The sequence below is a fragment of the Trichoderma ghanense genome (genome assembly GCF_004382785.1).
Source record: "Trichoderma ghanense strain CCMA-1212 chromosome Unknown scaffold_30, whole genome shotgun sequence".
NCBI classification, from domain to species: domain Eukaryota; kingdom Fungi; phylum Ascomycota; class Sordariomycetes; order Hypocreales; family Hypocreaceae; genus Trichoderma; species Trichoderma ghanense.
The window spans coordinates 1-26,924 of NW_027395693.1; the positions used below are offsets into that span (position 1 = coordinate 1).

At 53.9% G+C, this 26,924-nt stretch overlaps 9 protein-coding genes across 9 annotated transcripts; 5 read left to right on the plus strand and 4 right to left on the minus strand.

Moving 5' to 3' along the window:
* Nucleotides 1-73: 73 nt before the first annotated feature.
* Nucleotides 74-397, plus strand: CCMA1212_010707 (uncharacterized protein; the record flags this gene model as incomplete). The annotated part of the gene is made up of 1 exon (XM_073707742.1): nucleotides 74-397. A coding segment is annotated over one exon (324 nt), but the record flags the coding sequence as incomplete, so codon positions are not given.
* A 659-nt stretch (nucleotides 398-1,056) lies between these two features.
* Nucleotides 1,057-2,132, minus strand: CCMA1212_010709 (Tyrosine-protein phosphatase SIW14; the record flags this gene model as incomplete). The annotated part of the gene is made up of 3 exons (XM_073707743.1): nucleotides 1,057-1,558; nucleotides 1,613-1,790; nucleotides 1,856-2,132. 3 exons carry the CDS (start codon nucleotides 2,130-2,132, stop codon nucleotides 1,057-1,059), a joined length of 957 nt encoding a protein of 318 aa, XP_073553760.1.
* Nucleotides 2,133-8,157: 6,025 nt separating this feature from the next.
* CCMA1212_010710 (Riboflavin transporter MCH5) lies at nucleotides 8,158-9,709 on the plus strand (the record flags this gene model as incomplete). Its single annotated transcript, XM_073707744.1, has 2 exons — nucleotides 8,158-8,375; nucleotides 8,461-9,709. The coding sequence occupies 2 exons, from the start codon at nucleotides 8,158-8,160 to the stop codon at nucleotides 9,707-9,709; spliced, it is 1,467 nt and encodes a 488-aa protein (XP_073553740.1).
* On the minus strand, nucleotides 8,366-9,714 carry CCMA1212_010711 (uncharacterized protein; the record flags this gene model as incomplete). The annotated part of the gene is made up of 2 exons (XM_073707745.1): nucleotides 8,366-9,637; nucleotides 9,703-9,714. 2 exons carry the CDS (start codon nucleotides 9,712-9,714, stop codon nucleotides 8,366-8,368), a joined length of 1,284 nt encoding a protein of 427 aa, XP_073553739.1.
* Nucleotides 9,715-11,635: 1,921 nt separating this feature from the next.
* On the minus strand, nucleotides 11,636-12,451 carry CCMA1212_010712 (uncharacterized protein; the record flags this gene model as incomplete). The annotated part of the gene is made up of 2 exons (XM_073707746.1): nucleotides 11,636-12,238; nucleotides 12,329-12,451. 2 exons carry the CDS (start codon nucleotides 12,449-12,451, stop codon nucleotides 11,636-11,638), a joined length of 726 nt encoding a protein of 241 aa, XP_073553742.1.
* A 4,539-nt stretch (nucleotides 12,452-16,990) lies between these two features.
* Nucleotides 16,991-17,638, minus strand: CCMA1212_010713 (uncharacterized protein; the record flags this gene model as incomplete). The annotated part of the gene is made up of 1 exon (XM_073707747.1): nucleotides 16,991-17,638. One exon carries the CDS (start codon nucleotides 17,636-17,638, stop codon nucleotides 16,991-16,993), a length of 648 nt encoding a protein of 215 aa, XP_073553741.1.
* A 716-nt stretch (nucleotides 17,639-18,354) lies between these two features.
* On the plus strand, nucleotides 18,355-19,622 carry CCMA1212_010714 (Inorganic phosphate transport protein PHO88; the record flags this gene model as incomplete). The annotated part of the gene is made up of 4 exons (XM_073707748.1): nucleotides 18,355-18,362; nucleotides 18,729-18,776; nucleotides 18,939-19,099; nucleotides 19,222-19,622. The coding sequence occupies 4 exons, from the start codon at nucleotides 18,355-18,357 to the stop codon at nucleotides 19,620-19,622; spliced, it is 618 nt and encodes a 205-aa protein (XP_073553736.1).
* A 592-nt stretch (nucleotides 19,623-20,214) lies between these two features.
* Nucleotides 20,215-21,494, plus strand: CCMA1212_010715 (DNA repair protein RAD14; the record flags this gene model as incomplete). Its single annotated transcript, XM_073707749.1, has 3 exons — nucleotides 20,215-20,295; nucleotides 20,358-21,003; nucleotides 21,070-21,494. 3 exons carry the CDS (start codon nucleotides 20,215-20,217, stop codon nucleotides 21,492-21,494), a joined length of 1,152 nt encoding a protein of 383 aa, XP_073553735.1.
* Nucleotides 21,495-24,644: 3,150 nt separating this feature from the next.
* Nucleotides 24,645-25,991, plus strand: CCMA1212_010716 (uncharacterized protein; the record flags this gene model as incomplete). Its single annotated transcript, XM_073707750.1, has 3 exons — nucleotides 24,645-24,720; nucleotides 24,822-25,481; nucleotides 25,573-25,991. The coding sequence occupies 3 exons, from the start codon at nucleotides 24,645-24,647 to the stop codon at nucleotides 25,989-25,991; spliced, it is 1,155 nt and encodes a 384-aa protein (XP_073553738.1).
* Between the last annotated feature and the right edge of the window lie 933 nt (nucleotides 25,992-26,924).

Sequence of the window (26,924 nt, forward strand, 5' to 3'; positions counted from 1 at the left end):
ACCACATTAACAAACCTACACTTCCCCATTTCTCATACTCAAAAACACCGCTAACTCCATCCGCCCACCAGCATCATCCCTTCCCCCCTCCCTCCCCCTAACGCTCTTCACCCCTACCCTCCTCTTCTCAAGCTACCTCAACCTCTCCGGCTACCCCACCGCCAGCGCCGGCCTCACCGCCGCCTGGTCCGGCCTCTACGCCCTCCTCGCCCTCCGGCGGAGACAGTCCTTCAGGGCCAAATTTTCCATCAGGGGCATCGTCCGGGGGGCCGCCGTCGGTCTGGGGGCGGCCAACTGCGTGGCCGGCGGGTGGGTGTATTTGCATGGGAGCAAGGATCGCGATAGGGAGGAGAGGCTGAGGAGGAATCGGTGGGGGCAGTTTGAGGAGAAGAAGTGAGCGTTGTTGTCGTCAATGAGGCTGAAGATGAAGGAAGAGCATCAGAAGGATGGATGGATGGGAAAGAAGAAGACGGGTTGATGGAAGACTTGAGAGAGGCGTTGGGTAATCACCAGGGCCTAGTGTACAATACCTACCTACTATTGCTTGCACATGAAGGCGTGCAACACGAATTTACGCACATCACATATCAAATCAGTCAATGCCATTACAGACATGCTCTCAGCATGGAAATACTGTCCGACAAAGGGTCGATGGTGCAGTCAAATACTGTAACCTGCACAGCGTACCGTGTCTATTCTCTCCACTAGTGCTACCGCTTGCAACATGTGCGCACCACACAAACAAAGAAAAGTAAAAGAATCCAAACGCCAATTCGCAGACGGTTTCAGCTCTTGAATCTCTGCGAGCCCAGTCCCCAGCCAACCCAAAAGATCCAATGGATACTTGTCCCACTGTGCATTTCCCACAACACCAAACACAAGGGATATTCCGTACCTCGCTCTATATCTTCATCCACGTCTCGCTCTCCATATCCGTTGATGCTCTCTCGCTTGTGAACAATTATTCCAACACCGGTCAATCGCGCCTGTCGCATCATGTAGGTTTGTCAAGCACACTCCACAATGCTGCTCTCGTCTTCGCACGGAATCGATGTCTTAGCTGGGAGGATTGCTATGGGGGACAACCATGCGAGAGCCAGAGAAGAGCCATATTGACGTTACCACCACTGTAAACATCAAAGTCCTGATAAACGACCGCACTTGCAGGGGGCTGAAGCGCCCATGTTCGCCGCGGGCTGGGCGAATCCGAATCATCTCCAGAGAACTGGGCTGAAATGCGGTAATGTAGTCGACGTCGCATTCCCTGACTTTGGGGGTAGCGTAGCTTTTATATTCATCGAGAGTCCTCTCGAGATTCCAGCCCGAAAGCTTGCGAACGACGGCGACGACGCATCCGGTGCGATGCTTGCCGTGATTGCAGTGGATCACGAGCGGGTAGTTTTGACGGTCGAGGACGATTTCCAGAATAGCCGCCATGGTGCTGGGGGGAATTGGCTCTTTCTTTGTCCCCTTCATGTTGAAGATGACCTGCTGGATGCCGTTGGCGGCGACAAAAGCCTCGAGCTCATGGTCAGGCTCATCCTTCTTCACCAGCGTGCTGTTGCATGGTTAGCTTTGAGGGTAGAGAGCCTGAGGTGATGATGCTACGTACACTATCGTCTTGAGCTTCAAGCCCTTCAAAAAGGCAAAGTCCTCTTTCTTGGGATAGCTGCTGCGGTAGACACCAGGGACGACCAAGCCAAAATTGACAGGTCTGCCCTCTATGGGAGCCAGGGGGATGTCGGAGGTATGTGACGTAGTTGACAATGATGACCCGTCTGGTGCAGATTCTGGCATCATGGTCAGCACCAACCATCGCCAATGGAAAGAGACATTGAACAAATAGGTAACTCACCAGATGTGACATGGCCTCTGGGCAGTGTTGAGGATAATGATACTTGTTGGACCACGGCGCGACGCTGAAGGCGCGAGGGGGCTTCTTCTCCGCTGGCAGGCTGCTCGTCCACGGCACCGTGGCTCTTCATCTCAGTTGCAATAAAGGACGAGGTTTCGAACATCAGGTCGCGCTCGTCAGACCGACTCAGTGTCGGATACAACGAAGATGTTGTGAGAGAAGCTGCTTCGGACACAAAGGGAACGACTTTGTTGTCGGAAAGGATATTGAGTGCCATGCCGACCAGCTTAGGGCGCGATACGGCTCTGTTGCTTGGTGAATGGGGATTTAGCTTTCCAGCTGCCAAGCTAATGGAGCTCTGCGGTTAAAAATCCGGAGGACGACGAGAGATGAGTTATTGATGAGGTTCGAAGCAGGCAAGCAAGCCACTGCCGGTCGACTACGGGCAGTGTCCGAGATTGTGTGAAGATCGAACACTTGAGCCAGTGACCGAAGAGAAGAAAAGGATGCGGAGAGTATCGGAAGGTATGGAAGTATGTTCGAGGAGGTATGTCGGAGAGTATCAAAGGGTCCGAGAGGAAGAGAGTTGTAGATAAGGTTGGGATCAAGGTTTTCGGTGTCGACAAGTAATTCTACCTTTGTCGTGATCCGCGGGTAGGGCGAGGGCCTACAGGAGGACGGGATTTCTTTTGGAAGAATTGAGCGAGAGTTGAGAAGCCATCGTGACGGGAGTGAAGGCGAGTATGATGATTAAAGAGTCAGGAAGAAAAGGGACGAGCGAGAGCAGGCTTCGGTCAGGAAGAAGAGGCAAGGTCGCGTGGGAGTGGGAGGATTTGTGGGAGGGAGATCGCAGGCCAAGGTTCTGAAGTCGACTTGAGACGGACGGACATGGGGGGGATTCTGGAGCACTAACGGCGTAAAGTGCTGTGGAGGGTACTGGAAACAGAGGGTACGAAGTACTTGCTCCAGGCGAGCAGCCCTTGGGGCCGGCACGGGGTTAACAGGCGCGACGTGCAAGCGAGGTAGACGAGACTTGGCTGGAGATAGCGCAGCGAGTACCGGGTACCGGAGGATGCAGCCGCGGGCACAACTTGATTGGCGTAGCCTGTACGAGGCATGCTCTGCAAGCTCCCAAGCAGCGGAGGTCCCAGTGCCCTCACGCAATCCTCAAAGAGACCCCCCACCCCTTGTCCAGGCAGCTTACAGTACCTTGTGCAGGGCTCGCTGTTGACTGGGCGGCCCGAGTCCCTTTTTGCAGGTTTGGGGCCGGAATTGATGGGCCAGGCTGTTGGTGCGGCCTTTGCACTGGAAGGGTGGGGTGCATCAAGCCCGCATCAGGTCAGTACAAGCTGGCACGGGTGGGCGAGTAGCGGGTACAAGCTGCACCTGAGTTGCCCATTTGGCGGGCTCATTTTAGCGATGAATTTAGCGCATGGCGGTCGCTGGCATTGACTGGCCGGGCCTGTTGGCGCCGATCCCTCCTGAGGTGCACATGTAGAGGTACACTCGCCGGATTCCCTTGCCGGATCGCGGCTGCAGCGGATCGTCCAACACTTTTCCAGTTGCGTGCCGGTCGGTGTTCGCGATTAAGCTGGAGAGACGGCGAGGAGCTGCTAGAGTGGTTTTATTGCAGGTAGTCGCGGTTAGTGCTGTGCCATGGCAGGAGCGTTCAACACTTCCCACGGCTGCTGGCACTTGTGCGTTCAGTGGCTTACTAAGTTGTCCCGTGTCAATCAGATGTTCATCTCCTGATGGCTGAAACTTCTCCGAGCAAAGCCCTGACGCGTCCACTGTGGCAGACCTTGGCCCTGATTGAACAATTGACCCGAGGTACGCTGATCTACGCATCGCTCCCTCAGCTGCGTTCTGCACATCACGACTTAGTAAACCGTTAGTCCCCCGTAAATGAATTGGTGGATTGGGAGCGTCCGCAGGCTTTTCTCCCCTTATTCCTGCTGTGGCAAGCTTCTCAGCAGTGGGCAGGATTGAACTCCTGGGAGGCTGGGGCTGTTGGGCTTGGCTCCAGTCGCTCACATGTCCAGTAGTCTCATTGCTCCTTGACTGCGTGCAGGCCATCCAATTCAAGAGGTCTGTGTAAGGTACCTATGCAGACCTGCATGCACAAAGCCTCCTCATGATGCGTTATGGCTCGTAAATACGGGCAATGCTGCAGGTAGAACGACTTCAGGTTGGGGCTGATGGATCGCAAAGAACATCCATCAAGAGGGCCTGCAAGTTTGATTGGGAGGCTGCAGAGCGCGTACAGTGCATTACGAATGATTGCATGCGCGGGATTACGCAGTGACTTGGAGTTGTTCTTTGGCTGGGAGGTGCTCACGCGACTGGTATTAATTTCCAGCATCTGAACCGTTTCTGTGACAGCAAGCGAGTGACAGTTCCTGCTTCCTGTTCTCTCGACTTTTCTCATCCTTGATCATGTTCACTCTCCTTTTTCAAGCTAGTCTTGTAGGGACTGTAGTCATGTAGCATAACAAGAGCCTTACGTATTCGATCTGGTGCTCGTGTGCATGTCTCGATTATTAGCTGCCACGTCCGAGGAGCCACTGAGGCAAAACGACCACTAATAACTCCGACAGATAATAAGCCCGACGTGGACTTGTCATTGGACCCTGAGACACCGACCACATCGACTCGTCATATCATTCGACGGCCGATATTTGCTGCAAGTTCTCATTCGCCGTAGTTGCTGTACTGTGATTTTTCCAGCATGCGGCAGAGGTGTTCATTTGAATGTGCTCAGCCAAAATACACGGATTTCCGCTATGCCTAATACCTACCCATTCATCAATGTCTTGATGCGGAAATGACGCACGCGGGTCATTTCATAGGTAGGTCCTCGATTCAAGCATACTAGTAGGTACGCGCGGACCTTGATCATTTTACACTCTGCTTAACATTAGCACCGATGCGATTGTCAGGTCCCAAGCAAGGGGGCAAGCTTGGCAATTGGCTGTGGAGAGAGCCTGCTGTGTGGGAGTTTCCTCACATGTCACCCCGCGCCTGCTGAAGGATGAGATGATGTAAAAATAGACGGGCTGCATGATGATATCAAATTCCGTTCACTGATCAACCTGGCTGGAGAAACTGTGGCGGCAGCGAGTGCTGCCCGTTCAAAGCTTGGATCGAGAATCTTCCGGAGCACATTACAAACTGCCCAGCTCACTTCCGAGAAACTCTCGCGATGCCTCCTCATCGAACGAACGAAGCTCGGAGATCGGGTTGTTGGAACACCAAGACTGTTATGTGCGGAAATAACCCCCAAATCAGCGAATGTGGCAATACTTTGTCTATTCCCCCACGCTGGGCTGTCCCAAGTCGCTGGGAGACGCTTGACACAGCTTATTTGATGCATCATGAGGCCAAGCAAGGTGCATTAGTACAGACTGGGAACCGAAGATGCGGTTACTTTCGCCAACTACTGTTCTGCAACCTTCCCAACTGGTCATGCTCACCACCGCATAGTTTCATCGCCATGCACAAAGATGCACGCCTGAGCCGTCAGCTCCCAACACCAACCTGCGCATCACCTCACTCGCACATTCGTGCTCGTACCGCTTGTGACATGTACCCCTACGAACCGTTCGTCAGCCGCAGCAACAAGGGCCTATAATTATCATGCCCTCGTCCACTCTCTTGCTTCACCTCCAGATGCGAGGATACGGGGAAAAACGCAGTCAGGTGAGGCCACACGCCCAAGCTCCAAGCTGTCGGCGGTGTTACCCCATAGAACAGACATCGAACAGGCGAAGAATAGGGGCTCGCGAGATCTAGACAACCTACCTACCGAGTATGTAATTGCTACCTGCTACAGTACATTCAGGTGGTGGGTGGTATCACAAGTACATGCTCTCCCAAGTCTCCGTAAACGGTCGCAAAAGGGAGACGAGAAGACGGCCCGGTCGGCCGGCGGCTGTCGTCTTCGTCTCCAGAAGGATGTGATACTCCGCAAAGCCGTAATTACTGCAACGACAAGGTTCACGTCTTTCACACTCTAGACGCGGACAGGCTGCAGTAGCAGGCACGCACATACCTTAATTTAACGAGAATCAATTCCAGACTGAACGCATTCTAGCCGTGACTTTACCTACACCTTACAGTACAATCACAGGGTTCCAGTATCTGAACTTGTACCCGAGTAATTACTGCCCGCGCCGGCAGTTGTGGCAGCATTACCAATCCGTCCAAGGACGTTATTAATTAATGCCCTCCAATATCAGGGACCACGGAGTTCGGGCGTCTTTTTTGCAGCGAAGCGCCAATTGACTTTTTGGGGGGACATCCATTGATGTAAAATGGCAAATGGGGACAAGGGCCCAAAACAGGGCCACGCGACACAGTGCCTTGATGCGTCTCAGCAATACCTGCTGCAGAGGTCGATATTAGCTTTCGTGGGGGCTGGACAGTACAAACATAGCATGTATTTCTGGTACGGAGACGGGAACACAACTTGTGCGAGCTTCCCGCAAAGCGCTGGAATGCTGTAACTGTTCCTGCTCCTTGTTTTCTCTCCCTTGAGAACAGCCACGTTGGCACCTCAGAAGCTCTCTACAAGTGCTCCGATGAATGGTGGCAAATGGGCCGAGGGCTCAGGAGTGCTCAAATCCCAGCAATCCCCGTTCCCTTTGATTTAATTCTTCTTTTTTTAATACAACACAAGTACCTATCGGACATGGGCAATTGAATTGGGAGTAAAACACGCGACAAGCTGCCAGTTTCCGTCACCGAGCTTCACGCCTCGGCCGCAAGCTAGCCATGCAAGCCCAGATTTCTGCCCGGCACCAGCGGGTCTCGATGCGACCCTAAAAAAAACGGAAGAGAAAGAATTTGATACTAGTATTAATAGTTGACGGAGCTGGAGCTGGGGGCTGATGAAGAGACAAGAGAAAGGCAAAAAGCGGTTTGCAAAGAACCTAGGGGCCGCAGAGTAAATATAGACACACATTGGGCTAATACGGGCACCATTTGGGCATAGTGTTGAGTGATAGGCGTCGTATATGTGTGCGCATGATTGGTTTTGTTGTGTGCGTATGTTTGCGCTGCTCCCGTAGGTAACAATAGATTTGCAAACCAAGCTTGATACTCGTACATTCATTCGGGATGTCGGCTCAAGAGGTCGAAAGATGACAAACGGGCCAGGCCGAAGCGGCACCGACAACATGGAACGGCGGGTATGTCAGAGAGACGATGGAGCAGCACACCCTCTCACTCGTCCATTGTATTTTCTCTTTTGTCGTCAGCCGTGGGATTCCTCCGTAGGGGATGGAAGTTCCGCGGGGGAAATGTCCCCCTTTGCTGGCGAGCCAGGTAAAGTATTCAAAGCAGAGAGCGAGACAGACCCGACCCTTCGTCGTTACATGTTCGCTGTGCAGAGAATTACCAAGTATATACGAAACGCCTAAAGGATCGTCAGATGATGCCATAGGTGCTGCAGCTGCACATGCACGCAAGTATGTACGGTAAACTGCCTTTCCCCGTTTCCTCCTCCCTGGTCTTGTCGTCTTCATCTCTGCCCAGTATTCGACTTCATCCATGAGTGAGGCCCCCTGCTGGTGTCAAGAGCTACAGACACAGGAGGCGCGGATACGTGAGGCTTCCCAGCACCCGCAGCGTGTGCATCATGGGTAGCATGCTTCGTACAAACTCGATGCTGGTAATATAAGATAGCCAGCGATTCGATCTGGGCGCTCGAAGCATCTGCTCGTGCTCTAGATTTGGTCAACTCGGAGATCCGATCTGTTGATGATATGGGTGGCTGCTGTAATCCAGCCTTGGCCTTTGACAAACTTCATCCAAGTTACGCTCACTCATACACGTATCTGTAGGTATAGAAAACTGCTGTCCAAGCCAACTACATCATCTGAGACGTCCTCATACAATCCAATGAAGCAAACATCCATAGACTTACATCTCGGACATTTCTCATTCATCACTCACTCCCCCGCAAAGCACCAGCCACCACAGCTTGACTCGTCCTCCTCCCCGACTTATTCCCAGCGAAAAACCCCCCCAACAACACCCATAAACCCCCTCCCATCCTCCCATTCTCCCATCAAATGCCGTAACATCTCAGTGCCATTGCCGAACGTCGCTCTCCAGCGGGGAAATACAACCTCACGAGCCGGTTCCGCGGCGAAAATCTTCTCCCAATCTCTCTGATCAACAATCGGGTGTGCGCGCATATCTACCCTCTTGGTCCTTTCTCAACTGGACACCGAGACAGCGCAGCATAGAACAATGATTCGTCTCGTCACGCCGCTCACTGTGCGTGCGATACCCCGGCCATGTCGATAATCGAGCTGCAGCCCGAGCTGCCTGTCGGTGCTGCCGATGCTGATGCGGGCATTCTGAAAGAGTCAACACGCCATGAGGCACATCTTCCGGAGCAGGATACCCAAGACCAGAATCAGACCCAGAGCGACGAGAGCAACGCGCCTCCAGACGGCGGACTGCAAGCATGGCTCCAAGTCGTAGCCTCCTTCTTCCTCTACTTCAACCACCTGTACGCTCTCCACCACACCATCTCATAACGTCCACCGGAAGAATGCGTGTTAACCGTGGCCACACCACGATGGCACTTCGTCCAGGGGCCTCCTCAACAGCTTCGGCGTCTTCCAGTCCTACTACGAAACCGCCCTCCTCAGCAGCTCCTCCCCCTCGTCCATCTCGTGGATCGGCTCCATCCAAGTCTTCTGCCTCATGTCCGTCGGCGCCCTCATCGGCCCCCTCTACGACGCAGGCTACTGCCGCGCGCTGCTCGCCGCGGGAACCCTCCTCGTCACGCTCGGCTTCATGCTCACCAGCATCAGCACGCGCTACTGGCACGTCCTCCTCGCGCAGGGCATCTGCCTCGGCCTCGGCACGTGCTGCCTGTCCATCCCGTCCATCGCTATCGTGCCCATGTACTTCAGGCGCCGCCGGGCGAGGGCAATGGGCCTCGCCACCGTGGGGAGCGGCCTCGGCGCGACGCTGTATCCCCTCATGTTTGAGAGGCTTCGGCCCGCCATCGGCTTCGGGTGGACGATGCGCGCGATGGGCTTCGTCGCGTTTGCCATGTGCTCGTTTGCGCTCGTCATCATCCGCCCGCGCGCGGCCGCAGCACACAAGAAGCCCGGCTGGCAGCACAACGGCTTCTCGATCCGCTGGTTCTGGGACTCCTCCGCGCTTAAAGAGAGAACGTACCTGCTCTACTGCGTGGCCATCTTCTTCAACAACCTTTCCTTCTTCAACCCGCCGTACTACCTGCAGAGCTACGCCCTCCTGCACGGCATGCAGGGCCACGCCCTGGCGGCGTACCTCCTCCCCATCCTCAACGCGTCCTCCATCCCCGGCAGGATCATCCCCGGGTTCGTCGCCGACAGAGTCGGTTCCTTGGACACGTACGTCGTCGTGTGCGCCCTCAGCAGCGCCAGCGTCTTCTACTGGATCAGCGTCACAAACGCCGCCGGCAACGTTGCCTTTGCCGTCCTGTACGGCTTCTGGTCCGGCAGCGTCGTGGCCCTCGGGTCCGTCGTCCTGACGTCCATCACGCCTGACATGAGCCGGCTGGGGACGAGGCTGGGCATGGTGTCGATTCTCAAGGGGATAGGCTCGCTCATCGGGCCGCCGGTCTCGGGTGCTATTCTGAACGGCACGGGCAAGTACATTGGCATCCAGCTCCTTGCTGCGTGTGGCATCATGCTTACTTCGCTGCTGTCGCTTGTGTTGCGGCTGGTCATTGCGAGGGCGCTGTTCAGGTCCATCAGGGATGACGACGAGGCCTACCTGGACGCGAGTCGTCCCAAGTCAAAGGCTCCCCTGGAAGCCCGCGTCGTGGAAGACAAACGCACAGCATAGAGCATGGCATCATTTGCATTCTAGAGGGTGAATGATTCATTGCGTGACTCCGAGTCGAAGGATTCGGCTTACAAACTGAGCGTTTGTCGCCGAGGGATCCCTTGCTGCCTACGCACAAACGCCTGATGTTGGACAGGTATTTGACGTGAAAGCCGTGATGCACCGCCGCAGGCAGCCCTCGTGGCGGTATTCACTCTGTCCGCGTGACTTCTTCTCGGGTTCGCTCATTCTTTGTCCTGGTTGGCATCGAGTTCGTATTTTGGTTTGCACTACGCAAAGAGGCAGCAGAAGAAGCCATGACAACTTGGAATATGCGCCCCGCCGAAGGATCACACTTGCATACAAGCTGCTTGTCTCTGATCTCATGAGATCACACCCAACGTGAACCTTGAGCGATAATGGAACAGAACATGAAAGGGCGTCTACCCGGTACAACGTACCGTATACCATCTTACCCATCTCAACGTGCAATGCCTCCTTCATCATCTGTCCGGCGTATTGCAATATAAGAATAAGCTGATACATAACTTCGTCACCAGTATCTCTCTGTGTGTGTGTGTGTGTGTGTGTGTGTGTGCATGTATAACCATCACGACAAGTTCGTGCACACCATCTTCGCATCACCCATGCAAGGCACCCAACATGGCGAACCACCCACCCGTATCCGGCACCTCGCCCCATCCACCTCCAACTCCCAAAACCATCTCACATACGTCAAAGAAGACACAGATCACGGCTCTTCAAGTAAACGCAGCCACGATGACTTCCAGCGCAATACATACCCTACCTAAAGCTCTCCATCCAACATTCATCAACGTCCTACGCACCTCACCTCCGCCCACCAGCAACCCAGCCCAAACATACCAATCTATACATACCACCCTACACAATCCACCAAAAAAGGTGTCCTCAAGACCCCTTCCTCTCTTTTTCATATTCTACAGCACGCCCAATGCAACGCAATGACGTGCCTCGCAGGGCTGACTTGAAATGTTCCCAGAGCCGGTTGACGTACCCCAGTGTCATCACGTTACCCACCACCCTCCTTTTAATTCTCCGATAACGTACAGTACGTATGCCTCCTGACGCCTTTTCGGCGTTATATATCCGATCCTTATTGCGTTAGGCGATCCTTCTTGCGTTGGGTGATGGTTTTCTTGTTGATGTTGAGAGAAGTAAATATGGATGCCTGGATGGCACTTGTTTGTTGCGTATGGTTTTGTGTTGTTTGAGGCATAGGTTTGACTCAAATAAGTTTCTGGGATGAGTCAATCCGTTCACATGACGAGGAAATGCTACAATTGCAGATGATAGAGAGCCAGTTGTTCCATCAGGCTGCCACAATGAAGTGAACAAAGGAACAGTATAGTACATCCAACCAGAACGAGTCGCGCATCCAAATGTAACATCATATATGATTGCGCTTAGGAAAGCAAATGGCCTATAGCCAATCCAGAATATCATCCAATCATAAGCCCATTACCGGCGAAGCTCTATCAAGTTGCGAGAAGAGGAGAAAAGTACACGGCCCAATCGAGGACCCCGTTCTCCCTGAGCTGAGCAGCTGCAGGGGGCATACGTCTGCAAGGGAGAAAACAGGAACTCGCGGCGACCAGAAGGAGACGGAGGCAAAGGAAAAGAAGATGACGAGAAAAGAGGGGGGGGGGGGGGGGGGAANGGGGGGGGGGGGGGTGGTAAGGAAGCAGAAAGAAAAGCAGAAAGAAAGGGACCTCTAAATGTACAAGTATCCGCTGTGAAGGGTATTCTAGGCATGAAACTGAAATCGCCGAATTTCTCCCCAGGCGCTCACTTACATGGCCGCCAGGGGGTTGGTCTCGGCATGTGAAAAGTAAAGGAGAGGAACAAAGGAAAAGGTCGTGGAGAAATACGACGCAATGCAAACATCAAGAAAGGGAATGGACAAGACTATTGCTGCTGGCCGCCGCCCCAGTATCGAGGATCGTTCTGATGACCATGGTACTGTCCGTACTCGTCATAGTTTCCGTAGTAATCCACGTCGTAGTCTTGCCCACTGGAGCTGGGAGTGCCCATGTATGAGCTGCCAGACAAGTTGCCGTACTGGTCGTTGGAGGACATGTGTTGCCAGCTTCCTGCACCATGCTGGTGCTGGTGCTGGTGCTGCTGGTTGTAGTAAGCACTGCTGCCATAGCCACCGTCGGAAGCCTCCAAAGACAAGGAGCGCAGGTCGAAGCCATCGTCAGGACCCAACGTCGTGGGATCCAATAGGTCCAACGCATCACCATAGTTTTCGTCCCTGGACGCTGAGGCCTTGGACCTGCTGCTACTGGCGCCGGGATGCAAGTGCTTGCTGCTCCTGTGTCTCGCCTTGCCAGACTGGCTGCCAGGGCTGCTGTCGCCACCGGCCAGCTCCGATCCGCCACGGCTGTCAGTGGAGTTTCTACCGCTGGATTTCCTGCCGCCTCTGCGAGAGGGAGAGCGAGTGTATTCACATCGCAACTGGCTGGCGATGCAGCGTTCACAGCCACTCTTTTCGCCGCTGCACTTGAGCTAATCGTGGGGGGATGGAGTGTTAGCGCGGGATCGTCAACAGTGTCGAGAGCAACCCTTGGAAGCGGCGCCTTTGCTGCGGCTTCATACCTTTTTAGCGTGGCAGTTGTTGCACGCCTGGTGCTGGCTTGACCGGGCTGAGATGGGATCAGAGGCCCGCCTGAGTTCCTGGACGCTGTTCGTCTCAGGGTCAATCTTGAATGTGTTAAACATGGCTATAGACGTTGGACGTCTGTTCTGTATAGCACTAGTTTCAGGTACAGCGACGCAAGGAGCAAGAACTGAATATGAAACGAAGAGAAGAAGTGCTTCGATTGTCCTATAGAGACGCTATAGGTGGGTGGTAACGATGGGAAGGGTGTTGAGGCAGTTGAGAGGCAAGGGAGTTGCGCATTGACAGAGACAATGATGACTTGAATCCCACGATGCAACGCTCAATTGGCCAAGAGTCTGGATGATGTCTGTGAATGTAATTCAACGTATTGACTGAACAGCAAGAGCAACCTGTGAATTCAGGCCAAACATGGCCTCTTATATCTCGACCCGGCTGCTGGAGGATTTGACAACCTGAACAGCCAGCCAGGCAGCCACGGCCCTTCTCCACTGACCATGTCGTTTCTACCCCTGGCCCCTTCAGGGAACAGCACGGCAGACAAGAGGCCATGGTGGTGACTCTTGGCTGGATCGGTCAGGGCCCTGCGCCAGATCCGGGAGCGCCATCCTGAAAGGGAGGGAGTACAGCCTGCGAGGCCGAGCCGGTCGGAGGGGGTGCGGACATCCGGCAGCCTGATTGTCTGTTGGTTCGCAGCACGTCAGGCGGTTGATGCAAGAAATCGAAGCTCGAGATGGTTCGTGGGCGGAGTCTGGAGGGAAGAGATGCCAGACGAAAGCCGGGCGCTGCGATTGGCCAGGCCGTGGCTTTGTCAGCTGGAGGTAATGAGGGGTGGGCTTGTGTGGAGAATTGGCGGCGCTAGAGCTAGGCTCCCGCGGGTGGGGCTGCCCAAAAGAGCGGCAGAATTAACAGCAGTTACAGGGGAGTTGGCGGTTACTTAGTTGATTGCACTGCTGAGAGAACTGGTCTGATGATGAGAACAGATGTGCAGTAAAGGCATGAAATGGAAGGGTTCTTTGAAAGGAAGGTAAATTGAGGATACACTGGCTTTGAAGATGTGGAAACCGGCATTAACAGACAAGGCGGCGGAAAGAGTCATAGATGGGGGTGCGTATAGAACGAATGGCCTGTACGAGACATAAAGTCAACTCTCCGCGGAGTACGGGTTGAGCACCATGACTGGGCAACCAAAAGCCAGGAGCAAAGCACAGGAGAATCAATGGGTAGAAGATAATAGCTGACATGGCTTCTGACAAAGGATCTCAGTCTAAAGGCGTGGCTTGCGTGCCACAACAAAAGTCCGCAGCCTTGGTGCGAATAGACGCTCGAACCGAGGCCAGCGAGGCATACATGAACCTTGCTTGCCTTTCCATGGCACATACAACCATTGGAAGGGCTTGACAAAAAGACTGTGGCTGTGCATCAGCGTCTCTAAGCTACTGACATGGCCTTTTTGTCTCTTTGAGAGATGGGAGATCAAGTGTGGCTGTTTGAGGCGAGCTTTTAAACAGGGCCAGGGTTGGTGACGCATCGGAGTCTCCCCGGAACCAGAGCAGTTGAAGCATTGGAGACAGCTGTCAACAGAGACATACCAGCCATCCAATAGTACCTTGACACTGTATCCGCATGGCAGCTCGAGACCTGTTCTCAAGGATTATCCTCTTGGCGGTGCTTCATATAACTGACCAATGCTGTCATAGGGCCCGGATCTCGGAGCCGGGAGGCCAGGATCAGACGCTTGGCCAAGACAAAAGGCCTCGCTACAGTCCATTTGATGACAACATCGGTATGACGCAGTCCATTGTTGAATATCGCATCTCCGGCTACTCTCTCACTGTAGACATGATCATTCCAAACAGAACCGGCCGCCAAAGTGGATGAGGCAAGGGAAAAAAAAAACATGTCAAAGAGATCATACGGCACAGGCTGCAGTTCAGCTTGCTCGACGAGAATACGCGCCTACACTCTCATTCCACCCTACCAAGAGCCAACAGCACAGCCATTGCGCCGGGTCACCTGCGCCGCTCCGGAGCCGCCCGTGCCAATGGGAGGATTGCAATCTTGCCCTATGCAGCAGGCAGGAGTAGAGCCGTAGCGTCGCATTTTTGGTTCAGGCACGGGCTGAGCCTGTTAGCGGCTGCTCCTCATCCTTCAGTCCGTCCATCCGTCTGGCTTCGGCTATACGACTGGCAAATCGTACGGCGTGCCGAGTGAGATGTAACAGAGTACAAACTCCGCTGTACCTATGTATGTGGTGATCACGGCTCCTCTGCGTCTGTATTCCTTCCGCTGGGTGAGCCCCGTAGGGCTGCAGGGTTCCTTACAGGTATTGCTTTGTGTATTCCCAGATTCCTCTTATTCTTTAGGGACATAGTGTTCGATTTGCATCTTGATTACCTAGAAGAGGCGTAAATCACAAATCACGATCCGTGGGCGTCCGGCTACCTGGGCGTGAGAATCTCACTGATCGCCGCGAAGAGGGGATCCTCCTGCTCTGATCTCTAGCGAGGCCGAGGACCTGGTAAGCCTTGCCCCCCAGGTGATCGGATCCAATGCCTATTTGATGGATAATTTGAAATGATGCTAAATGGCTTTTTAGAGCAAGCAAGTTTCGACTCATCTCCGATTTTTTTTTTTTTTTTGCCGGCGCATGCTTTGTATGCCTCACCGTTCTAGCCCGTGGTGTCCGCGCTTATACGATGGGTCAGTACAAGAGATAGAACACCTTGCTTTCCGCCTTGCGGCTCCTCGTGGTTGCGAAGAACACAGAGCTTTCACATACTGGTCTGCAAGATACATGTACACGCACGTCCCAAAATCCAACTACAGACGCCGTCCCACCAAAATCCCTCCAGCCTTATGCTTACCGGGTAACGTAACCGTAATCAGCATCCCACGTCTCGAATAACAGCCATAACCAAGCAGTCCTTAGGATCTTGGTCTCGTCCTGCTCAGAAAGATGTTGATACGATATGAGAGGATGAAAAAAGCGCCTATGATGAGACAAGAGACGTGACTGACCGCGATACGAGGCTACCGTACGAGAAGGATGTTCTGGGTAAACGGACAGACGGACACGAACCGGCACCATTGGTGGCGTGGACGGCCTGCGCCACAGCCGAAGCCCCCCGTCCGGACATGGAGCCGTGGATTTGTGTTCGGATCCGAATCGCTGGGGTTGGTCAACAATGATACGGTATGTGTTCAAGACAATAACATCCATTTCATGTGACATCTACCCGAAGGTATATGCAAGGAAGTACTTACTTGATCGAAAAAGTCTCTTGCTAATTGCAGCAGCCCAGTTAATACATATACGCCCTTGATTTTCTGCATATGCACGTCCATGCAATGCTGATGTGAATCCTCCGGCGCAAGAGCCCTTGCTAGAGCGCATGCAGCCACTTTGACGCACAGCGATCATTGTTACCAGTCACGCGGTCTTTCGTCGATACAAAGTCGTTCAGAACAAGCGCACCCAAGACGGAGCTGACTCCTTTGCAGCTTATGGGAAGGCTGCCCAGGCATCCAATGCCCATTTTAAGTGAACGAACGAGCAATGACTGTTGCCAACTGTGTCAAGTATGGAGGGTTCCATCCAATGAGAGTATACCAGATGGATAGACTGGCTTGAGTCATGCGTTTGTACGGAACTCAGCGGACAATCTGTAAGTGCAAGTCTGCGGGCTTGGGATCTTGAACACCAATAGAGCAAGAAAAAAAAAATAAAAAAAAAAAATAAAAAAATAAAAAAAATAAACTGACTGTAAACTGTCGAGTGATACCACAGAAGGAACAGTAATCGACTGGCTCGATTATACCGGTGGCCGCCGCTTCCACGCTTTTTATGTCAACCAATCGACGAATCCACGACACTTGGGTCCGTCAACAGGGGTAGCGGCGATATGCGGATATAGAAAGAGAAAAAGTTCCCAAGAAGACGGAGCAAACGCTGAAACGGGTACTCGATTGATGTCACTACTGACCTCTTCGGGGGGGATAGCCAACAAAAACGACGAGCCTTTGGTTGAGAAAATCCAACGTGAAGTTGTCAACTTGGCTGTCAAACCCGCCAACCACCCTGGTGTGTTGCCTAGAGAAAAGTGGGCGCAGTGAGTCACGGATAGATCTCATTTCAACAAACAGCTGCATCCATGTGTCGATGCGGCCAGATTTCTGCCGGTTGTGGAGTGATTCACCAGGCCCCTGGTTCCTGGGCCTTGGTTTACAGGGAACATTCATCATGTGCACGCAATGGTGCATTTGTTCGGAATCTAACGACAGAAGTTGGATAGTTTGTGATTGATGAATCCGACTGGTGGAAACCAATTCCGCGCAAGTCACGTCACTTTGGACCAGGTTTGACAACTTCCACTTGCATCCTATATGGTAACAAAAGACGGATCGTACGTGACACAACAGGTAAAGGAACGAGTACGAGCGCCAGCGAAATATTGTTTGAATTGAGTAACCGAGACATGATACAAAAGACAAGCCAAAGAAGGAAAACAAAAGTATAAGCCAAAACCCTCAACGAGCGCCCGTGCTCACTCTGGTCGTCACAAGTCCCCATGCAAGCATTGCATCCCGCATCCTGTTCGTCCACCTCGCCGTAGGCCGCACGCTTGTAACGCTCAGAGTCAACGCCGAAGAATAAAGGGGCGCTCGATCATGGGCGTAAGGGAAACCTTGAGGTACGAGGCGTTGTCCCTCAGTTGCTCCGGCGTCAGACGGGCGCTCAGTGGTTCGCAGCCGCCGTTGCTGCCTCTCCAGACCACGAGCACTTCAACGTTGTAACGGCCCTGGTAGATGGAGTCGAAGGCCCTCATGATGTTCTGGATGGTGGCTCTGGGGCCAATGTCCAGCTCAAAGGTGTTCTTGTTCTCGCGGCCCCAACGGAATTCTCTTTCTAAAACCCTGAGGCAGAATCGAGAGCATTCCGGAGGAGGAGGAGGCGGCGGCGGCACTGGGGCTGGCGGCGTAGGAGAATATATGTTGACCGTGGCAAGAAGAGAGCCGGCAGCAGTGGCAGCAGGAGGTGCTGGAGGTCCGGGAGGTCCGGGAGTTCCTGGAGGCGCAGGAGGTCCAAGAGGTCCCGAACCTCCAGGCGGAGGTGCGGGCGGTGCTCCAGGAGGTGCACCATCGACTATGATCGCGGTTGGTTGACCACAGCCTGAAGGATACCACGGATCCTCTCCACAAGGCGGGAAGCCATCGCCCGTCCTACGAACTCGCGTCATGCTGTACTCATCAGAGCTCTCATGCCATTCCCAGTGGTGTTCGTGCATGCTGCTGGTCCTTCGGGTTCTTCTCGGTCGCTGATTGACGAGTATATTTCTGAAAAAGGAGGGCATATAGCAGGTAGCTGTGATGCCGTAGCGGCGAACGGTCTTGGCTCGATGTGGCGGCGGTGATGATGGTGGTGGTGATGCTGAGATGGAAATGGCATTTTGACGATGAGATATCACCCATCTTTAATACTTCAACTTGGTGGCCTTGACAGCTTATTTGGTATTTTGGATATCGCCACTTGACGTGCTGTTGAAACAGAGGGCTTGAGCCTTTGTCTGTTCAAGAGAGCTCAATGAAGAACATGATGTGAGGTGGGAAACATGATTGAACAGAGCTTCATGACCGCGCAGTCTTTGAAGACTGCTGCCCATGCATTCTCATTGGAGAACGGATAAGAAGACGCAAGCATTGTATGACGATGTTTTGACTGTACTCTTGTCATGTTACCCTTTCAAAGAAATGACCGTGGGTTTGATGGCTTGTCGAGCTGGTCTGTTGCTGAGCCATGGCTGGTGGTGTCTCATTGAAAGCACAAAGAGCATTGAACCGTCTGGAGCTAGATCTCATTCCGGCGTGGACGTGAGTTTCAAGAGACAAAAGATGAAGGGGCTCCAAGGCATCATCGTAGTCATTGCAATGTCTGCCTGGGATTTTCTATTGTAGACGATCCGTGATCTTCATCCTTTGGAGACAATGACACTGAGCAGCACAGATGAGGTCGTGCTTGAGCTCCCGAGTTGGGGCAAACAAATCCCATTGAACAGAGGCGCAACCCAATCCGGCCAATCGAAGGCGTCGGAAGCAAAAGGAATAGCGCCTGTAATTGATACCTTCAACTATTTCCTTATCGGAGGGAAGCGGGGCGGCCCTCATTCGCCCCCGGAAAAAGGTGCAGCCCATCGCCGGAAAGGCCAGCGAAGCCCCAACGAAAAAAGCGAACAAGCCTTTGGTACGACACGTTGAACCTTGACCTTTGACCTTTCAAACGACCAGCTGTTCGCTTCCAGCAAAGACGACCGTTTCGTTGCTCGCCAAGTCAGAACACGGGCCCTTCCTCTGTTTCTATTTCTTGAATCCCTCTTTTAGCATCACTGCGCTTGCAGTCGTCGACACAATGGCCATCAGTCCGCAGATGTAAGTGCACGAGCTCGGTCCACGTCCTGACGGCGTTTCTTTGTCGCGGAGGCGAAAGACGGGAGGGCGAGACATCAGGAGGGCGGGACAAAGCGACGGATGACTTGTCGCCGACAATGGGAGACGTCTGCATTGGAGCAGCTCGCTAACTGCCGGCGCCAGCACCAACCTGATGATCATACTTGGTATGATGCAGGTCACCAAGAGGATCCCCTTCGAAGACGAGAACGTGCTCAACATTGTCCGCGCCATCTACATTGCCAGCAATGTCCTCATCGCCGCTCTCTACTTCTACATCCAGATCCAGATCAACAAGAAGAAGGGTAAGGCTCCGCATGGGCTTCTTTGAGTCGACAACACGCGACAGCTTCGATGCTACGTGTTCGCAGCTGTTTGTCCAGTAAATGGTTGCTAACGTGTTTGTCTCTTTGTTTCCCGCTTTTAGACATGACCACCCTCAAGTACGTTGAGCCGGCGCCCATGGGCTCTTCCGAGGAGGGCAAGCTCGTCACCACCACGATCCACGCCTACGACCTCAACCAGCTCCGCCAGGCCTGGCGCGGCCAGCTGATGGGCATCGCCATGATGTCCTTCATGCACCTGTACATGAAGTACACCAACCCCTTGGTCATCCAGAGCATCATCCCCGTCAAGTCCGTCCTCGAGAGCAATCTCGCCAAGATCCACATCTACGGCCAGCCCGCCTCTGGCGATCTCAAGCGACCCTTCAAGCAGGCCCAGGGCTTCATGAGCGCCATGCAGGGTGCCAGCGGCACCGTCCAGAGCGACAAGAAGGCCGTCGAGGCTGCCGAGAAGGCCGGCCGTGGCGGTGCTAAGGAGGAGTAAACGATTCCCTAGAATAGATGTACCATATTTGAGCGGACACGAAAAAAGGGCTCTTTTGGGCGCGGCATCGGATTTCATAATGGGTACAAGGTTCTACCTTTGATTTGGGAATATATCGCCCGGCGCATCGTCTTTGGGTGTACCTGGTTTTGCTTCCGGCGATTGTCTGAACAAGTTTGTCTGTTTTCCCCGTTGACGTTCCCAGTGACGACCAGTGCTTTATGCAGCTGATGTTTCAATGCATCCGAATTCACGATGGCACACCTGACTCCTCTGTCACTAGTCCAGGTAAGAAGAGTCCGTGGCAAATCCTACAGATTCGCCATCAAGAGTCCGCGAGAGCCATCAATGTCTTGCCTCATTAGTAAAGCGTGGTCTGTAGTCAAGTCACGTTACCTCGCGTTAAGTGGGCGATTTTCGCACTTTGCCCGGTCACGTCTTTGCCCCTCGCGCATCATCATCCTTCAATACCCAAAGCGACCGGCTTCATACTCCATGCGCTGCTGTAAATCTGGTCTCTCTTGAAGTCAATCAATCGTCTTTAAAATCTTGAACCGTCAGCGTCGTTTTTACCACTCTCGAATCGTCCGCGATGGAGCGTCCAACCACGCCGCCGGCTCCGAGCAGACCGGAAGTTGCGTCATCGCAAACTCCAGAGATGACCAGGCGCATAGTATATTTGGCCACCAAGATGCGCGCGAGAGCCCTTGACTGACCCTGAAAACAATCTTGTAGGAAGAGAGTCGCCTCCGAGCCAAAGCCATCCGTGAACAGCGAGAAGCCGAGCAGCGGGCCTCCGGAACTGCGGCGGTGCTCCCCAAGTCGGCCGCCGGCTTCATACCCACCGAGAACGTGCACGTCTCGAAGCCCATCAACGGAAAACGGACTTACACCGAGATTTCCACCGGAGATATCGCAGGAGAAAGTAACCGTGATGGGCGCAATGCGGGCGACGAGGCGGCCCTGCGACCGGCACGCAAGTTCACAAAGTTTGTGGACTACAACATGAGCTCGATGACAGATACCAAAGGCGGCTTCCTTTCCATGGAGGACGACCCTCACAACTATGCTCTGGGAGCTCCGAAGCCCGGCCAGGTGGACGAGCAGAGGCCAAAGGGCATGACGATTCAAGAATGGGAGAGGCAAAAGACGCTCAAAAACCTGAGGCGACTAAAAGCAGGGCCTTTTGAGCCGGGCATCAGCGTTCTGGATGATCAAAAGACGAGGAAGAAGTGCAGAGAGTGCGGCAGTTTGGAAATCGACTTTGTTTGGGAAGAGGTCTTTCACGTCTGCGTGTGCAACAAATGCAAAGACAAGTATCCCGAAAAATACTCTTTGTTGACAAAGACGGAGTGCAAAGAAGACTACCTTCTGACAGATCGTAAGTCAAGCCTCTCTCATATTGGTGGGATATTGGAAACTAATGACATTTTGCGTCTTTTGACAGCTGAGCTGCGGGATCCTGAGCTGCTACCGCACCTGAATAAGCCAAATCCGCACAAATCTCACTGGCACGACATGATGCTGTTCCTGCGATTCCAGGTAGAAGAGTATGCCATTGGTACGAAATGGGGATCGGCAGAAGCACTGGATGCCGAGTATGAGCGGCGTGAAACACAAAAGAAGGCGCGCAAGGAGGCCAAGTTCAAAGAGAAACTGCTGGACCTCAAGCGCAAGACGAGAACAGAAGCATTTCGACGGCAAGCCGGAACGCTGGGGAACAAGAACGGAGCGCCGAGCAAATTCGGCGATGCCGTGGGCGGAGGAGGACGGCATGTGCACGAATGGGGCCGAACTGTCGAGAACGAGGAGGGCATGACGGTCAAGACGTGCGTGACGTGTGGAATGGAGGTGGAAGAGCTGGAGTTCTGATGGACCAGGCAGAATGGTGAGCGATGCACGGACACAGACGGGTCAGCTTCACGGCCAGGCTTCTGGGAGACAGATTCGCTTCCACCACATGCTCAACTGAGGCTGTTTGATGTCGACATTGGACGACCGTGTCTTTGCAATGACCTACGGTCTACAGCTTGACATGTTTGTTTTTTCCAGCCAACTCAATCTGCTTCTACATCAGAAGTATTGGCTATAAGAGCTGGCCACAAACCGGCAATCGACTTGATATCCCTTTCCCACACCGGTCAGCCACTGCACTCATCCCGAAGAAGCGATGAGCACGAAGCACTGTGAGCGCTGTCGTGGACGAGGATCCTCTCTCTCCAGTGCAATGGCTCACCATTTCATACAACTTGGATTCTCTTTTGCTGATGCGGTGGAGTATTGGCGCGAGAGTCGCTGGTGGACGAGTCCAACACTTGCAGCATCCAAGGCGGCCTTTCCTTCACAGCGATGGCAAAGATACGAACCAAACACTATCGACATCAGCAGGCAGCTGAGCTTTCAACCGGACACTTGGCAGCACCGAAGCATCTTGGCGCGCCCGTTGCTGTCGCAACCGAACCATCAGTGCAGCCTCTTTCGACAGCGACTCTCATAAGTCAAATCACGATCTGGCGCCCGCATTGTGTGTCACACACCGGTGATTATATGCAAGACGCTCCATCACACAGCAGTCACTCGCACGCCGTGTGGCTGCTCCGGAGGAAATATGACAGGTTACATCGCATCTCGTCTGATGCCACTGCTCCTAGGACTTGACTCGCCGTAGGGCTGCGCGTACGCTGATCTTTTGCCCTTACGTGCTCCCACGCGTTTTCGCAGGCAGTGCTGGCATTACGGCTCCAGATCCGTCAGAGATGCACGGATCAGGTGGCAGGACGGCCGAGTCGTAAGCATGCTGGGCCTCCGCAAAGGCCACCTGCATTGCTGGAGCATTTGTTCGACATATCGCCGATCAGCCGCTGCAACAATGTCTGGCAAGGCTCTTTCGATCGGATGCATCGACGACTGCTGTGGACGGGCCCGGTGCTTGTGGTGCCTGGCAGGTCTCATACACCGAGAGCACGCCTCTCCTATCATGAAGACTGGATTTGTCAGAATCTACTGGGTAGACGACCACTTTACCAGATTACAATGGAGGAAGAATCATATTTAGCACAGGCATATTTCCCCCTTTCGAATGTGATCCCTCCGGTTCAGCAGGCCTTGTTCCTCTTGTTCCTGCCCTTTCCTTTCTTTTTCCAGATGACAGGCTATTAATAGGCGATGGCGCGTCACATTGGACGTTATTTCCCACTATGTCCATGATCCCTTTCTTTGGCGTCTGCTTTCTTTCCTTTTTGCTTCATGTCTGTCATTCTGGTCCTTGGCTGTTCCTCTTTCATGTCGCATGTTACGACTGCAAAACGGCATTAGCAGCATCGGATCGACCTGGTACGATCGTTAAACGAGATTGAAATCGAATGTCACCAAGATGCAAGGCAGAAACCCCCCCTCCCCCCCTGTGCACTCTTTGATCCCATTGCTTCGTTGCTTTTTTGTGTTTGATGCCTTGTTTCATCCCTGAGACCGAAGATGTATGTTCCAGAAGCCGTCGTTACGACATGCTGATTGAAGGCAGATTTGGAGAGGAAAATGCTACACGATATGCAGCAGCACAGGCACCAGGCTGGCTATTGCACTCTCGCCAGCCTCTGCCAGCACTTTGGGCGACCCAATCGCGGAGGGCCCGACAAGCCTGTTGCAGACCGAGGTCTCCACAAGGCCGTGAAATGCCCAGGGGGGGCGAACAAGGACACCCGCGACCTTGCAAATCTGACCTGGTCATACGCTGGGTTCCTGGCGCGTGCTGGGCCTGGGATGTTAGACCTAGCCGTTTTCTAGGACTACTACGTGCGCAGCAACAGATGTTAGAAGGATGAGGACGAGGCAGAGCAGCACACACACATACACAAAGAGACAACACGGGATGCGCAGGTATCCATGCACAAGAATCACGACGGGAGCTCACAGACAAATGACGGCCTGGTCGACACCGCCATCGCATACATGCTTTTATATTGCAGACTACTAGCAGGACTAGCCGCTATGCTGCTTTTGCACGAGGTGTACCAAGAAGCACTATCGCCAGACTACGCCCAATATTCCCCGCGCGCTTGCGGCGCTGATCTTCCAAAATGGCAAAACTGCTTCATAGCGCTGGCCTTTGCATGACTCTGGCGACGAGGCCATTATTACAGATGATACAACTCGAGCCCGCGACGGGCGTGGCCGTGGTGGAGAGGGATTTCTGACCGAGGGGAGGGGCCCAATTTGGGGCCGAGGACGAAATCATCATCAGCTCTCTTACGGGAGTATCCGAGGGCTCTCTCTCACTGCTCGCCGTCGGGCTGTGCCTTATTGCGACGGTGACAGAAACAGAAAACCGGGAGGCGCGCATGTTAAGGAGAAGGCAGGCCATGGTTAGAGAAAGGGCCAGGTTCACGAAGCACTTGCACGGAGAACGGAGCAGTGCCTGGGTATGGAGACGCAGCACGACGCAGGCCGGGGGTCGTTTGCCCCGAAAAGGCTACTGACCAGAGTAGCCCGCTCACGGCTCGCTCCACAGTTCCTCGTCGACTGCGACGGGCGGCCGTTCCTGAACGTGGCATGAAGCTGAACGCTGTGACGTGCATTCGCACGCTTCCCTTCCTGCCCATCCCACGTCCCCGGCATGAGGCTCTCTCCCCCCCCCCATCGGTAATGCTAGCGGTGGCGTCCGTTTCCTCTCTTGCTTTGCTCAAAGGGGTGGAGCACGAGGCCGTCTGGGGCCGGCTCTCGTTAATTACCTGCCTCTGCCTCTTCCAAGAAACGACGGCCCTTGTCTGTGGTAGTATTACATACGAGGTAACGAAAGTCCCGTGTGGCTCTTGGCCCGATTCTCGACCCATCTGGGGGTGAGAGCCCTGCAGTTGCTACTACAAGTACAGGGTGCATCCCGCTCCTATTAGTATCGTTTCCCTCCCGGTCGCCCTCCCTTGAGTCCAAGAGAACAGGTGCCTCGTCAAGTCAAACTCGCAATTCGGCCGTGGACTCGGGTACCACATGGATGGACGGTAATCGGGCTCGCAACACCACTACCAAATGGGATTTGGGGTAGTTGAGGACTACGGCGTCGTGGCCAACCCAGTCAACTGGTCCCTAACCGCCATTTCCACCTGTTTGTCAAGCCCCCAACTGATGCCCCTTCTCCGCCCGTGTCTCTTTGTCCCAGTTGCTGATCCAATGGCCTGGCTCTTCTCGCCCTCCCCGGACATACAGTCATTGTCATTCTCCGCCTCGTCTGTCGAGCCTGCTTCGCCCGCGGCAGATACGGCCGCCTCGGCGTCGACGATGCCATCACCCTCGCCTGCCTCGTCATCCTCATCGCCAGCACCGTCTGCTCGAGCATCGGCATAGGCTACGGCCTGGGCCGCCGCGAGAAGACGCTGGGCGCGGAGCAGCTCAAGCACGCCATCAAGTGGAACGCCATCATCAACGCCGTCGTCATCTGGTCCTTTTCGCTGCCCAAGTTCGCCATCATCGCCATCCTCAAGCGCATCCTCAACTATGGCGCCAAGACCATGGCCGCCTTCTTGATCCTGGCGTTTGTCAGCCAGGGCGGCATCCTCGCCGTCTCCGTCTGGTGGTTCGCCCAGTGCCGGCCCGTCGCGCACCAGTGGGATCCCGAGGTCGAGGGGACCTGCGCCAGCGTCGACATCCTGACCAAGCTGGCGTTTGCCACGACGGCCTACTCGGCCTTTCTCGACCTCTTCTTTGCGTTTTACCCGATCCCCTTCATCATGAAGCTCAACATGCCGCTCAAGAACCGTCTGGCCGTGTGCTTTGCGCTTGGGCTCAGCGCCATGGCGAGTATCGTCTCGATCTACAAGCTGTCTGTTTTCACAGAGGCATTCAACAGCATGGCTGAAGATCGGACATGTAAGTTCCCCTCTCGACTTGCATTGTCATCGGAGCGAAAACAAAAATTACAAGGCCCCATGGGACCGAAACGCTAATCAAACAACAAAAGACTCCGTCCCCTACCTCGACATCTTTGGCGTCGCCGAAGGCGCCCTCCTCATCATCGGCGCCTCCCTCCCCACGCTAGGCCCCCTCTTCCGCCTCCTCAAGGGAAAAGTCTCGTCGTACGCCAGCAGCAGCAACAACAACACCACGTCCGGCCGCTCGGGCGATCGCAGTCAAAATCACAACAACATCTCAACACTCACGAGCGGCACATGGCGGCACAAGCGCAGCGGTACCAACAACAACAACAACAACAACAACATCAACCATCATAAGCACAATGCCGACTACGAGGACGACGAGGAGGGCGTGTCCACGACGGGATTGCACTCGCAGTCCAGCATCGACGACATCCCGCTCGTGGCGACGGCCAAGCCCGTCGCGAGGCTGCGCGAGGATCCGTTCAAGGATGAGATGGTGTAGCTAGCTTATGCTGCATGGCCCATATTGCAACGAGGCTGGGGCTGGTACATTTCATGACTGGTACTATCTATCTATTACTGCTTCGTACCTTTGTACAAGGTGTATAAGAAGTGAGATATATTAGTAGTAGGAGGTACTGAAGCCTTTCGTCGTCCCGGCCTCGCTGATGGTCAGGACGATCATCTGACAACAAAAAACGCCCCGTTTACGACTCATTCAACGCCACCAAAGTCTCTGTCCACCTTTGTTATTGCCATCTCCTCGGCTTCCAATTTTCCTTTGTTACACACCACAATCAACTACCCAAATGAACCAACTAATAAACCAGCCCTCATCTCTGGTTATCTCACCCCCCACACCACACAGACCAACACACCCCCCTCTGCCGGCGCCGGCTAAAGAGGGAAAAATACCCATTTGCGGGATGCGGGGCGATACACCTTGATATTTACTAGAAGACGTCTTTTCCCAAAACAGGGCAACAGAACGAGCGAACCTCGACACTTGGACATGGTTCACCGCTCCAACAGTTCGACGTTGCGCGTGGTAGACAAAGCAAACATGTTGGCTTTTGCCTCTTTTTCTTCTCAAACAGGTTCTCATCATCCTCTCGTTCTCTCAGCCCGGTGCAAGATTTCTTCTTTCAGGCTCGTGCATATTTTTACCCCATTACCACCATCACGGTTTCCCACTCCCACTACAACACGCTAGGTCAGGGGGTCAAGGGAGGGGGGCCACGGGTGAGAAAAGAGGGCTAGTCAGGCACGCGGAGTTGTGGCTGCTTGGGGGGAAGTTGAGTTTGGTGTGAGTGGGCGGGCGTTTGAACGAACCAAGGTGCTCCAAAAGAGAGGGAAAAAAAATAAAAACGGTTGGTGTACACACAGTAATGTCCGCATTTCATGTGAGCTATCATCATTCTGGGATTAGGTATCG